Raw genomic sequence first — 14,389 nt, forward strand, 5'->3', positions numbered from 1 at the left:
GAGGCCTAGAGTGAGCGGAGGCCGGCTTGAGTGAGTGGCGGCGGGCGGGCTTGCGGCAACCACATGTGGAGACCCCGGGCTGGACTCGGGGTGTACACAGCGCGAAGTTGATGTATTTCCTCAGTGACCAGCACGGATCAGCTCTAGGCATGATGGAGCGGATATCGTCCTCTTTTGGAAGGCCACACAGCACCTTCACGACATGGCGGCGGCAACAACAATACTACAGCGAGAATAAAAGTTACACCTTCTTTCTTTGCGTGAACATTTGGGCGGTGTTTTGCAAATCTTCTCACATTGTGACGTAGACATGTGGGGGCGTGTTAGAACGAGCCGTTTTAGGTAGGCGTGGTTGACTCTTAACTTTTATAAAGAATATCTCTTTGGATTTGAGACTTTAGTCTTTGCAACTTTACAGATTTCTTTATGCACCAAGAGCTTGTAACACTCCAAAGAGAAAGGTAAAATTGAAAGCACATCATATGACCCCTTTAAACTGCCGATCTTGTTACTGTGCTAATAAATAGTGTTTTCACTATACTTTGGATATTAATATCCATTGCAGAATTGATGTTATACGGCTAATCGCTGGCCGACTCAGTGATCAGCCGTAAAACCGTGATTCTGTCCAAATTCCCTATAAAATCTTAAACGATTCCCTTTGAGCTAAATTGACCTGTTTCCCTTACAATGGCATCAAGTCTTCTGGACTAATTAAATCAGTGTCATACATTTTTTTGGCTAATTAAAATGTACAATGTTACAATAAAATAATGTTACAATTTAAAAAAAGCACAATATAAGTTATTTTTTTATTCTGGTTACACTTCACAATAAGATTCTATTCCTTAACATTACGCAACAGGTATTTTGATCTAATAATAAAGTGTTTTGCATTTTTGTCATTAAAAAATATGTAAAAAATATATATTATTTAAAAGTCTTCTAATATATTAAAGGCTGCATTTATTTGATCAAAAATACAGTAAAAGAGTAATATTGTGAAATATTATTACAATTTAAAGTATCTAGTTTCCATTTTTATTATATTCTACAATTTACTTTATTTATTCCTGTGATGGTAGAGCTGAATTTTCAGCAGCCATTATTCCAGTCTTCATTGTCACATTTTTATTATTATCAATATTGAAAACAGCTGTGCTGCTTAATATTTTGGTGGAAACAGTGACGAATAGAAAGTTCAAAAGAACTGCATTTATTTGAAAGAGGGAATTACATTTTATAAATGTCTTTAATTACACTTTTGATCAGTGTAATGCATCCTTACTGAATAAAATTAATTTCTTGCAAAAAACTAAAAAAACCTTACTGACCCCAAACTTTTTAAAGTTGTGTTCATTTTAAATATAATATCGTTCACTGATAAACTCATGTTGTTATTTATACAGTTTGCAATGCTAAAAAGTAAAAAGTAAAAGTAGAAATTAACATTGACATATATTAATAAATGCAGTTAAACTATTGTTCATTGTTAGTTTATAATGAATTCACTAATTGATGTTAGCTTTATTCTTTTGATTTCGGGATGTGATGATATGACCTGGACATTTCTTCGTATAAAGTATTTTCTAAAACCCTTTGATTCATCATCTTAATCACTGTTTCTCCAGCTGTACTCTTAAAGCATCTAGATGAGCTGAAATATAATTCAGTTCACAGTGTGCCTGCAGAGCTCTTCCCTGCTGACCTATAACTGCACAGACATGCGCCGTGGTTCCAGGAAAACGTTACTGTATATGAATGCTGTTTGAGACGTGAGTGACGGGCCAGGTTTAAGTAACACTACCCAACAACACAACATCAAACGTATTCCCAACATGTACGCTAAATTTAGTAATGCCGTAAATGCCAGCGAAGGCAGTGCTCTTCTTCTGTGACAGCGATGTTTGAGTTCAGAGGCACACAAACACACACTTGAAGCTTTTGTGAATCGTTAACAAAACTTCATCTATTCTGAAAATAGGTCATCATAAATCTGTCAGGCTAATATGCTTCTGCCATCATGCAGTAGTGGTGCAACTAAAAATTTAAATTGTGTCATTATTTACTCATCCATCTGTTGTTCCAAATTCCTCAGTGGAGCAAAAAATGAATTTTCTGAATAATTATTATACAACTCTTGCAAGTTAATGACGGTTCATAATGATTATCTCTGATCATGTCTGTCAAGCTATGAAACAGACAAAACAACAACACAAAAATATTTCAAATCTTCTAAAATCATGTGATAGCTCTGTGTGAGAAACAGACTGAAATTTAAGTCATCATTAATACACAATGCACCGTTTTTAATAGAGTGCAACAAAGTCAGAATCACATTTTTAATGATTTCCTTTGGTGGAGGCAGCAGTCTGCATTATTTCAACTAGATAAATAATTAAGAAGTATATTTAAATTATATATATGTATATATGTTTAAATATTATACTTTATCATATTACATTATATATAATGTTTTAGATTTCTCCATTAAGTTAATCACAAAGCATCATGGGACTATAGTTATTTCTGTCATTAAAGCTTTTTTGTCTGATTTTTAAATACTTTTTTGCATCATATCAAAGTTTGTATTATTGTGATTTACCTTGTAGCAGCTTGGTTTTGTTTATAGCTTATGTTTTATGTACATAAAAGGAGCGACGAGACAAAAACATTAAACCCCAACATAAAACTCTGCCTGCATTTGTGATCGGAGAAATGACAAACAACAAGTGCTACCCTACTGCCCAAAACTCGCATTTGAATCATCAGTGGCAAATCCTTTAAATGAAAACGTACTTACAGACTGTGAATTGAAATCGCATCATATGACCCCTTTAAGTATCACAAAAGAAGCGTATTACTTAAGCCTAATTATGATAATTAATTCATTTAACATTTTAAATGTCTTGTCTTTGTAATATCATGCTTATTATTTTTCTCACAGAGTATAAATTAATCTTTACACACTACCATTCAAAAGTTTGCAGTCGGTAAGAATGTTTTTGAAAGAAGTCTCTCTTATGCTTATTAGGCTGCATTCATTTGATCAAAAATACATTAAAAAAATGGTAATATTGAAAAACATGATTACTATTTAAAATAACGGTTTTCTATTTTAATATATTTTAAAATGTAATTTATTTCTGTGATCAAAGCTGAATTTTCAGCATCATTACTCCAGTCTCCAGTGTCACATGATCCTTTAGAAATATGCTGATTTGCTGCTCAAGAAACATTTATTATTAATGTTGAAACCAGTTGTGCTGCTTATATTTTGTGGACACCACATTTATTTGAAATAAAAAAAAATCTGTAACTATGTAAAAGTTTTTACTGTCATTTTTGATCAATTTAATGCATCCTTGCTTAATAAAAGCATTAAATTCTTAAAACAATCTTACTGACCTTAAACATTTGAACATCAGTGTATATAGCTGTCTTTATATTTTAAGAAGGGAGTTCCTCATAAGGGGATCATCATATTTAGGGGTATTTGTCATCAAAAAGTTTGAAAACCCTTGTGCCATTTCATAGTTTCATGCTATCACTGACCTGTCAGCATCCAGAACTAGAACTACATATTTTAGAATAGAAAACAAGGGTCTCTCATGAACACAAATGCCTGCTCATGTCCAGGAATGGCGGGCTGATTAAGGTATTGGGGTGAGTGTGGGGCCAGGGGCCGCTCAGAGATGACATCATCAGACAGGAGGGGGGAGGAGAGGCATGTGCAGGCCGTCAGATGATGGATGCTCAACAATGGAACACACAGAGGCATACAGGAGTGCTTTTGTGCTGCCGGGAGGAGCCGCTCGGCCGTCTGAATAGGAGCGGTGTGGCGGCTCTGGGAAAAGCAGAGGGAGTTCCTGCACAGGGGATTAGAGAGGCCTCCACTACCGTCCACTTTGTGCGCCACATTCCCAAACATCTCCACAGAGAGAGAGAGCTTCTAAAAACAGATACTGTAGGACAACTTACCAATATTTGGATGATTTAGAATCTTCATTATTCTTACTTCCCTGAAGAGCTGAAAGAGAAGACAGAAAAAAAAGGTGTTTATAAAGTTTACTTTTCAAAAGTTTGGAGTCAATCTTTTTTTTTCTTGAAAGTAATTATTACTGTTCTTTTGAAATTTCTATTAACCAAAAAATCCTGAAAAAAATGTAACATGGTTTTTCACAAAAATATTAACTGTTTTCAACACGGATAATAATAATAAATGTTTTTGAGCAGCAAATCAGCATATAAGAATTTCTGAAGGATTATTTGACACTGAAGACTGGAGTAATGATGCTGAAAATTAGGGTTATAATAATTAACTAAAACTATTGTTGAAATAAAATACATGTTAATTGAAATAAAATAAAATATAAAAATCATATTTTATTTCAACTACTTTCCAAGGCTACTTTCCCATTTTCATTTAGCTTAAAAATAACTCAAACAGAAGTAAAAAAAAAAACTATAGACATACTTAAAAACAACAAAAGTAATAAAAATGACAAAAACACAACAAAATTACTATAATGGAAAATACAAAATTAACATCTAATTCAAAATATTAACAAAAACTAAACTAGTATTTTAAAGATACTTAATTAATACTGCTGAAAATGAACACCACCATCATAGAAATATATTGTATTTTTAAATATATTAACTATTACAATTTTAAATTGTAATATTTCATAATATTACTGTATTTACTGTATTTTTGTACGTCTTTTAAAAACATTTTTCAAAAACATTACCGACCCCAAACTTTTGAATGGTCTCTAAATATGGAAGGAAGTTTCCCCCTTTAACATGAATCTATGGGAATTTTGTTTTATTGTTCACCAGGCGAAAATACATGTAGGATCATTTAGAAAAGTTATAGTACACTGGCTGATCAAGTCAATGAAAAAAATAAGCTCACTTTTACCATTCCTATTTAATTGAATTGAATTGAAAATGCCTTGTAATTCCTGTCCCATCATTCTCTCTTTATGTTATCACCATATATCCATACATTAACTCTCTCAAGCCTTACAAAAACACTTTAGCATTTCAGCCAGACTCTTCACCTTCAAACACGCACCAATTCTTTTCAAGAGTCTAGTATTTACGTCACTCTGACGCGTGCAGTCACACTCGAAAAGACTGAAAACGTGAGAAACCGTGAAAGGTACAAAATGTTTTGTGCCCGTTTCACAGAGTTCAATAGTCAGTAGTCATTGCACGAAAAGAAACTAAAAATCAATACAACCCTCCGAGTGCAGGGCTAATTAGGCTCTTAGTCAGCCAGCAATGTTCTAAACCAGCAATCTATACTAAAGCACTAGTACAAACACTATTCACATGCTTTCTCATATATCTGAACAAGTGGACACTGTCAGGCACTTTAGAGATGCAGAATAACCTGAGCTGACATCAAAGTGGACGCTTGTGGCCATTGAACCCCATCGCTGTAGTACAGTAGCTGCCCAGAGCAGGGCAGATCCAAATGATGGCATCTTATTTCAACGGGTCAGAGAGCGTAAAAGAGTAAATTTAGCTGTAAACACAGCCTGTGACTTTGTGCATGAAAAGTGGCAACACAATCTGTTCATACAGCCATTGTGCAGTTTATCTTCCACACAGACATGATTGAATATACAGCGCCACAGCAAAATAAATCATATTTGATCAGATATGAAGACTTCACTGAATGTGATGATAAAAAGTAAACAATGCCAACATAACACATCTTTCTATTATGATGTCTTCGTTCTTGTAAGTGAATTGGCCAACAAAGACGGAGTTACCCGTTTGAATCAGCCTGACAAATCCCTCACTGAATGAACTCACTGAATCTTTAGGCAACTCGCTGAATGAACTCACTGAATCTTTAGGCAACTCGCTGAATGAACTCACTGAATCTTTAGGCAACTCACTGAATGAGTTGCCTATAAAGACTCCGAAACTTATGAGTTATCATTTGAGTTAATTTGATTAACTCACCAAAACAGTCAAAATGGTAATGAAAGACTTAAAGGGGTCATATGCTATTGTTAAAAATAACATTATTTTGTGTATTTGGTGTAATGAAATGCATTTATGCGGTTTAAGGTTCAAAAAACATTATTTTCCACATACTGTACATACTGTACATTCCTCTATGCCCCGCCTTTCTGAAACGCGTCGATTTTTACAAAGCTCATCGGTCTGAAAAGCGAAGGCCAAACAAAGTATTTTCGCTTTCGCAATGAAACACACAGCGCCTTCACAACATGGCGGCGGCGGCGGCAACAATAAAGTTACGCCTTCTTTCTTTGCGTGAACATTTGGGCGGCGTTATGCAAATCTTCCCACATCGTGACGTAGACATGTGGGGGCGTGTTTAAACAAGGCGTTTTAGGAGGATGTGGACCAGTCTTAACTTTTATAAAGAATATCATCAAATCCTTTACTGAATGAAGTGCCTGAATCTGTTGGAAACAGAAATGAATCATACAAAAAATTCACAAACTCATCCTTTTCTGTTTGAATCAGTCTGATAAACCCTTTACTGAATGAAATGAATGAACAGTCAAATTCAGTGAACGCTTTTGTGTGAATCTTAAATTTGCATTATTGCAGACTGGTTGTCCATATGACAATATTGAAATAATTAAATATTAAAAATTACATCTTTAAAACATGACATTAAAATGGTTAAAAAAAAAAACTACACTAAAATAACGCTTTAATAATATATAAATTGTATTATATATTCATCTGCAGAATTTTGCAGGAAACACTGATCTTACCAAAGCATACACAACAAAGGACACAACAAGCTGATATATAAAACTACAAAACAGTACCGGGTGGTTCCATGATAATCGGGGCCTGATAACAGGCTGACGGCGTTTAAACTGGCAAAACAGATTGCCGAGATTATGGTCTGGGGCTTTTCCTTATAACTTGCAGAAAGAGGGATGCTGGGAGCACATGTTCTAGAAAAGACTGCACAGAGGTAGTTTTAGCCCGCAGCCACCAATTACAGAGCGCTAATTAAAGAGAGCGAGGTCTCCGCTAATGAGCGGAAGCCATCCAGACATAGATGGGCATGGCGTCTAGAGCAGAGCTGCTCTGAGGTGGAACATCAGCTGTTTAACATCTTCTGTGAATCGTAAAAGAGGAGTCATCAGTAATATCAGAGATGTGGATGACAAACTGTGGCTGGACATCCAGAGCTTCCTGTTTAGATGTCAACACAGCACACTGCTGAGAGTGTAAAACAATTACTCATCATTGACCCATCTGTGTCACTTATAAGAGAAAAAAAAGGATGTAATGATGAATAAGATTGAAAGTTAATTGATGAATAAAAATGATTTATCAAACTGAAGTCTCACAATAAAAAGACATTTTAAAAAACAATTAAGAATTCAGATATTAGGCTTTTCAAGAATGTGTTCTGATCAACAATAACAATCATTGCGATTTAAAATAAGCAAAATGTATACAAAATCATAATTTATAGAGTTCTTTCTATTAAGAAGTGGCTGTCACAAACCCTAACCTTTAAATTTTAACTTATGAAAATAATAAAACTTAATAAAATATTAATACTTGTTAAATAAATAAATATAAATAAATTAAATAAATAAATTAGAAAAAATGTTGCATATGTTCAGTATTAATCAGAACAAACTAGAAAAATTATTTGTTTTCAAGGAATAATGACAATTTTTAACTTGTGAAAATAAATAAATAAATAAATATAAATGTTGCATGTATAGCCTCAATCTGGTGAGACTAGAAAAATTTGCTTTTGATGAATAACTTAAATTACAACTTATGGAAATAATATAACTTACAAAATATTAAAAATTTAAATAAATAAATACTAAAACTATTGAATGAATGAATGAATGAATGAATAAAAGTAGTGTATATGTAGAATCAATCAGACTAGAAGAACAATTTGTTTTCAATCAATTGTGACTTTTGTGAATAGGGAAATTTTCGTCTGCTCACACATCGTATGACTTCAGAAGACTTGTACAGACTTCTCTGATACATCCTTTTTGAAGCGTGAAAGCTCCAGTCCCCCATTAATTGTAACTGCATGGAGGAAGGAATGACCAGTAGGTCTGAAATGAGATGAAGGTGACAATCTACTCATCTACTTGATCAAATTCTAGGTGGACTGAATGCTCGCCTGTAAATAACACACCGTGCAGATGCCATGCTCGTCAGCATCAAGTGCCTGATGTTGGGTGTAGGAGTATAGCTGCACTGCAGAGAAAAGCTTTCTCTACAACACATGCATGCACTTTTGTAAATGGATGCGATCTTGTCTGTAATATACCTACAAGCAATTAGCGCAGCATTTATGTTAAGTGCTCACATGCATGTGCTCACAGTGCACGTTCAACATTATGGCATAAAAGCACAATTGCAGTATGCACTTTTATGTGCGCATTTCTCGAAAAATGTGTTTTTCTCATGCCCTGAGGTGAAAGCTACAGTACTTCCTGTGTTTCACAATGAATACACTCAATAGTGTTCTGTGGGAAAACACACAGCACTGCTGAATAATTCACTAGAGTTTCACAAAGTGATGGTGCTTCTCTTTGCAATCGCTGAAGACCCTCTGCCTTGGCCTACGCCTGGGAAAAGCACACCAAGATGAAGTTGCATGTTGTCAATTCATCAGACATGAGAAAGCAGAATGAGTCAGGTTTGTAGTATTTAAGGGCAAATGAACGTTTGATCATTGGTTGGTGCCACTGAGGAATCTCAGAAGTAAGCAAATTCAATGTAACCATAACCAAAGAACTTGACTCATTCAGGTCTGGCCCACTTTTTACGATCGAATTTGATCCAAATTCCCTATAAAATTTATTCTCAATTAATATTCTATTTCACTTGGAAGTACAAAGAAAAAAAATGTTGTAGAATTTACTTCACTACAATTTTCACTCAGAAATTGCTAGTAGATTTAACAAATATGCAAGTAACACACTGAATTAAACATGAAATTCTGAAGGAAGAGGTTTTTGTCTGTGCTTTTCTATTCACTTACTAAAAGCCAAATAGATTAGCATAATCCATTAAAGTTTTGGAGCATTAAATGTAGGCCTGTTAAAACATTAGTGCAAGTAATTATAAAATAATATTCCTAAGGAATTACCATCAGAGCCACTGAAGTACTTGAATTAATCACCTGAGCCGTAAATGCCATTTAACTAATCACTCTGGAGATGCAGAAAATGACATGACAAAGTTTGATTGGCTGATGGCACCGCAAGAATGTGCACAGTCCCAAATCCTCACCAATAACTATATTGAGCAGTGACATCAAAGACAGCAGAGGGGAAAATTACATTCCAGTTCATGCTTTTAGCTCTAAGAAAGAATCATTCACTGCACTGGTAAAACGACAATAATACAATGAGATGATATCTAAATGAATAAAGTGAAGTATTAGCTTATAAAAACAGGTATTTTTAAATGGATGCTGAAAAATTTTTTTGAACTCAGTACATTTCTCCAGAATGCAAAAAAACAAACAACAAAAAAAATTAAAATGATTGTTTTTATTTGAACATTTTAAAACGCAATTTATTCCTGTGATGCAAAGCTGAATTGTCAGCATCATTACTCCAGTCTTCAGTGTCACATGATCCTTCAGAAATCATTCTAATATGCTGATTTGCTGCTTAAGAAACATTTTTATTTCTATTATTAAGGTTGAAAACAGTTGTGCTTATTAATATTTTTGTGGATTTTTTTTCAGGATTCTTCTATGACTTGTTCGTCTTTATTATTATTTTATATTCTTTTATGACTATCAAGTCATAAAGGGTCCTGTGTTGATGGGTCTGTGAAGGAAAAGTAAAAATGCCAGCTGATTTCCTGAGGTTTCGTAAAATAGCCCCACCCACCACTGTACAAACACTTATCACAAGCTGGTCACTCTGGATACCAGTAGGCAACTGGCAGTGGAGAAACAGGAAACCATTCTGCAGTCCCTCAACAATCACCCCACACACCCCTCCTCTCTCAGCACATCTCATAAACAGGAAGTCACTCAGTCTTTTGTACTGACTAAGAAAGAGAGGGGCCGTCCACACAGCACACACAGTTCTTACCTCTACAATTACACATCTGTAGCATATGAGCTGCTGCAGTAATACAGACCAGCGGTTCACATGTTCAGTTATGAACTGCATACACACAACAATAATGCAAAACAATTAGACTGAATAAGTCTCAAATTGCAATAGTTTCAAGCATTCAGCAGCCAATAATATTCACAAATCTTGAATATTTGTGGTTAGCACAATTTGTGTTGGGAAAGTGTTCACTCTTTCCTTTTACAAGTTGAACATTTATTTTTCTACACTAAATATACACTATTTACATATTTAACATTAAAAAATAATACAAATAATAATATTTAACATTTTGTCTAAACCAAAAAATGTAACATTAAAAAATTTAATAAATGTAAATGCTATAAGTGAATTTATGCATCACATAATTATAATATACAGTATAAAAAATGCATATTAATTTTGAGATTGGCTAAAGATTACATTTAATGGTGTTATTAAATTATTAGTGTTTCTAAAGATTAACTTTAAGTGAGCATTAGATGATGACTAAGGTAATCTAAATTCAAAATTAGGGGAAATAAGTGATTAACTATCCAATATGTAATACTCATAATTAAAAATTCTACAGTGCATTACTAATTATATGGTTATTTGCATTTCATTATTTGCATTTGCATTGTTTCCCATGTTGTCTGAAATCAGAACAAACCTGCAACCCATTTTCAGGTCGTGTCATGACTCACATTGGTCAAAATACCAACAATACTGTCCACACACTGTCAACATGACAGAGAAGTAGAGATTTAAAAAATATGTACAGTGCTAGAATCTCCAAATAAGGCACAAAAACTCATGCAAGCATACACAAGAACAAACACACACAATATTAAAGGGGCCATTTCATTACTTTTTTTTTTTTCTTCTCTTTTGAAACAAAACATGGCTCCTTTAAGATAAACAACACATAAAACCCAACTGGGTTTACTTTAGATGAGGAAGCATCTCTCTTTGAGCACTTTGAATTGATGATCTATCAAACAGAATGTCCCTAAACCACTAACCACAACAGGAAGTCAAACTTAATGCACAAACACGTGCTACATAACACACAAACATACGACTCAAACTATATTTCCCATTTTAGTAAACATTCGGAGCTCAGATCTCATTGTCCAAACATTGTCCATCTGATTTGGATGACATTCGGACAATATAAATATAAAGTGAAAGTGGGACACACAGACATATTTAGGTAAAATAATCCAGAGATGAAGGGTATGAGGCAGCTCAATGAATCGTCAGGGTGATATTTACTTCCTAAAATATTTCATTTTCTTTTCCTCCTTTGATAAATCCAGACTGCCAGCCAATATATTAGGGCAAGTTATAAAGAGCTTCCTATAAAAAAAACCTGCGAGTCAAGATTTACCATCACCTGATAATCAAACAGCTTATGGGAACTAGAAAAGTAGAAAGGGGACACATAAAGTAATATAAAACACGTTTGGGCAGGACATACAAGTTTGGACACACTTAAGGGTGAGTGAACGCAGACCTTCATCACAATTACTGAACATTATAATTACAGAACATTATGAGATTTGCTCAGAGGGATCTCTCGGCTGGCCTAATTGGACGAAAGCCCACTTTCCCTCAGCAGCATGTTAACGTGTTTGTGTCTTTAACTTCCTCCACGGCTCATTTCCCCGTTTAAGGTGCATGCAAACAGCAGTTACCGTTCCTCACGCCGCTCCACTTCTGAGAACATGAAACACTCTCAAATTACTCATGAAAAGAGATAAAATAAGTGCTTAGAATGCAGCAAGAAAAAAATTCCTGCTAGGTTGTCATAACATATCCCTGATTATATTTTAGAGCTTAATTATGTGCTTGTTTAAGGATCTTTTAGAAAAGGCCAGGTTTGTATAATTAAAAAAAAGAAAAGAAAAGAAAAGAAAAGAAAGAAGTCTCTTAGGCTCACCAAAGCTGCATTTGTTTGATTAAAAACACCGTAAAAACATTAATATTGTAACATATAACATTTTTGTATTTTAATATATTTTAATATGTAATTTATTCCTGTGATGCAAAGCTGAATTTTCAGCATCATTACTCCAGTCTCAGTGTCACATCCTTCAGAAATCATTCTACGTTGTTTTTCACTGATAATCTTCTCCAAATCCAATGAGCTTTTAACAGCTGCAGCCGAGTCGAGACCTGAGCTTGAGTACCGAGTCATGAATTGTCTGATTTGTGAAGAAGCACCACTAAATAAACACAAAAAAACAAGTCTAAATTTGTTCCCTGAGAAAACACAAAGTTACTGTAGTTCTGTCACTCTCTCACTCCCTTTTCGAACACTTTTTACCAACAAAGAGCACGTCAGCATATTAAAGGCTTGAACAGAGAAAGATGGCTAATTACATTAGGCAGCATTTATGACAGCAAATCCAGACATGCTAGAATAAAAAAACTTTAAGAACTTAAAATAGAAACTTCAAGATCTAAATATTTAGATGTTCCTTTGTTCAAAAATATGGAACATTTAGGTTTAGCTGTTGAGCTGGTGAATCAGTCTGCTTTGATCACAACCAACCATTCACAAATCATTAATTCTGCCAGACACATACTCAAGACAGGACCTAAATAACCAAAAGGTAGACTAAATACCAGCCGCAACAACATCCTGAACCTCAAGAAGGATCAAAGAGATTGAACAACTAAGCTGAAATGAAAGACAAAATTCAAAGAAATACTGAAGGCTCAAGCATAGTTTCATAATGTACAGTATACTCTCAGAAAAAAAAGGTACAAAAGTTGTCACTGTAAAGTTGTACTGGGGCGGTACCTTTTCAAAAGGCACACCTTTGTACCTAAAGAGTCCATATTGGTACCTTAAAGGTACATATTAGTACCTAAAGTGTACATATTTGAACCGAAAAGGTACAAAAGTGTACCTTTTGAAAAGGTACCGCCCCAGTGACGGCTTCTGTACCTTTTTTCTGAGAGTGTATGACTTCGAAAGAGTTAAAAGATGTCAATCAAGTGCGGAAAGCCACAATTTTAGTGCACAATGGGACATACCGAGCCTGCTTTGTCTTATAGCTTTAGCCTAACTTGGACAGGACTCATTTGCCATGAAGAAATTAGGTAAATTTGAGTTTCACAGACATTCTTTGTGATCCTGTCTGAATAAAACAAGACTGTGTTTATTCCCCTCAAACAACCTTGGCAAAATTACGGCACAAATTACCTAGTGTTTTTCAGTTAACTCTGGGGAAATGTAATCCCATGCAAATAGGAATGTCTGTTATTGTGGTATATTATTCTTTTCATAACGCTTCTCCTAACCGGCTTGAATACCGTAACTAAAGCTTAAAGCTAAATATATCAAACCTAAATACTGTTTTGCTGCATGGTGCGGCCTTTATTATGAATTTAGACATTCTTGGTGTTACGAAAAAAATGTTTGTGGTTCTAGTAGAGCCAGTTGATCTACAAGGAACAAGTAAATAATTATTTGCATACTTTCATAAATCTCTTAACTATATACACTACGATTCAAAAGATTTTTACGTTTTTGATGTCTTCTGCTCACCAAGGATGCATATATTTTTTTGATGTCTTTAATATCTTCTGCTTACCATGGCTGCATTTATTTTATCAAGAATATGAAATACTTTTATATGTATTTTAAAATGTAATTAATTCCTGTGATGACAAAGGTGAAGTTTCAGCATCATTACTCCAGTCTTCAGTGTCACATGATCCTTCAGAAATCATTCTAATATCAAGAAAAATTTCTCATTATCAATGTTGAAAACAGCTGCTGCTTAATATTTTTGTGGAAACCAGGATATTTTTTGATAAATTGAAAGTTCAAAAGAACAGCTTTTATTTGAATTGGACATTTTTTTTTTACATTTTAAATGTCATTACTTTCACTTTTGATCAATTTAATGCATCCTTGCTGAATAACATTTTTAGTATTAATTTCTTAAAAAAATAAATAAATAAAAAATCTTACTGACCCCAAACTTTTGAACGGTAGTTTACATAATTACACAATTAATCACAAACAATGCACATAATAAAACTCTCATATCCAGACTATACACTCCTATGCTAAATATAACTACAGATTTCTCGCCCATCCATACACATGCATACCTTTTGTTGTTAATTTTAATTCAAATGTGCCTTAGAAAATTAATCCAAATCATAAGCATCACAGACATTTTCTTAAAGGGGTCATAGGATGCTACATGCACTTTTACAAGTTGTTTGAATTGAAATGTGTGCTGGCAGTGTGT

The 14,389-nt window shown here is 34.2% G+C and overlaps 1 protein-coding gene across 8 annotated transcripts in view; it reads right to left on the reverse strand.

Annotated features, from left to right (window-relative positions):
• LOC107697167 (MAP/microtubule affinity-regulating kinase 3-like) overlaps positions 1–14,389 on the reverse strand; it is a 61,163-nt gene that overhangs the window by 27,426 nt on the left and 19,348 nt on the right. For all 8 annotated transcript variants that reach the window (XR_001635165.1, XM_016497828.1, XM_016497832.1 and 5 more), the window contains exon 4: positions 3,982–4,030. Coding sequence is in view for 7 of the 8 variants with exons in the window: in XM_016497828.1 (XP_016353314.1) it covers positions 3,982–4,030 (49 nt within the window). In the remaining variant the exon portion in view is untranslated. The remainder of the gene's footprint in view (positions 1–3,981; positions 4,031–14,389) is intronic.

The sequence above is a fragment of the Sinocyclocheilus anshuiensis genome, unplaced genomic scaffold (genome assembly GCF_001515605.1).
Source record: "Sinocyclocheilus anshuiensis isolate Anshui unplaced genomic scaffold, SAMN03320099.WGS_v1.1 scaffold38, whole genome shotgun sequence".
NCBI lineage: Eukaryota > Metazoa > Chordata > Actinopteri > Cypriniformes > Cyprinidae > Sinocyclocheilus > Sinocyclocheilus anshuiensis.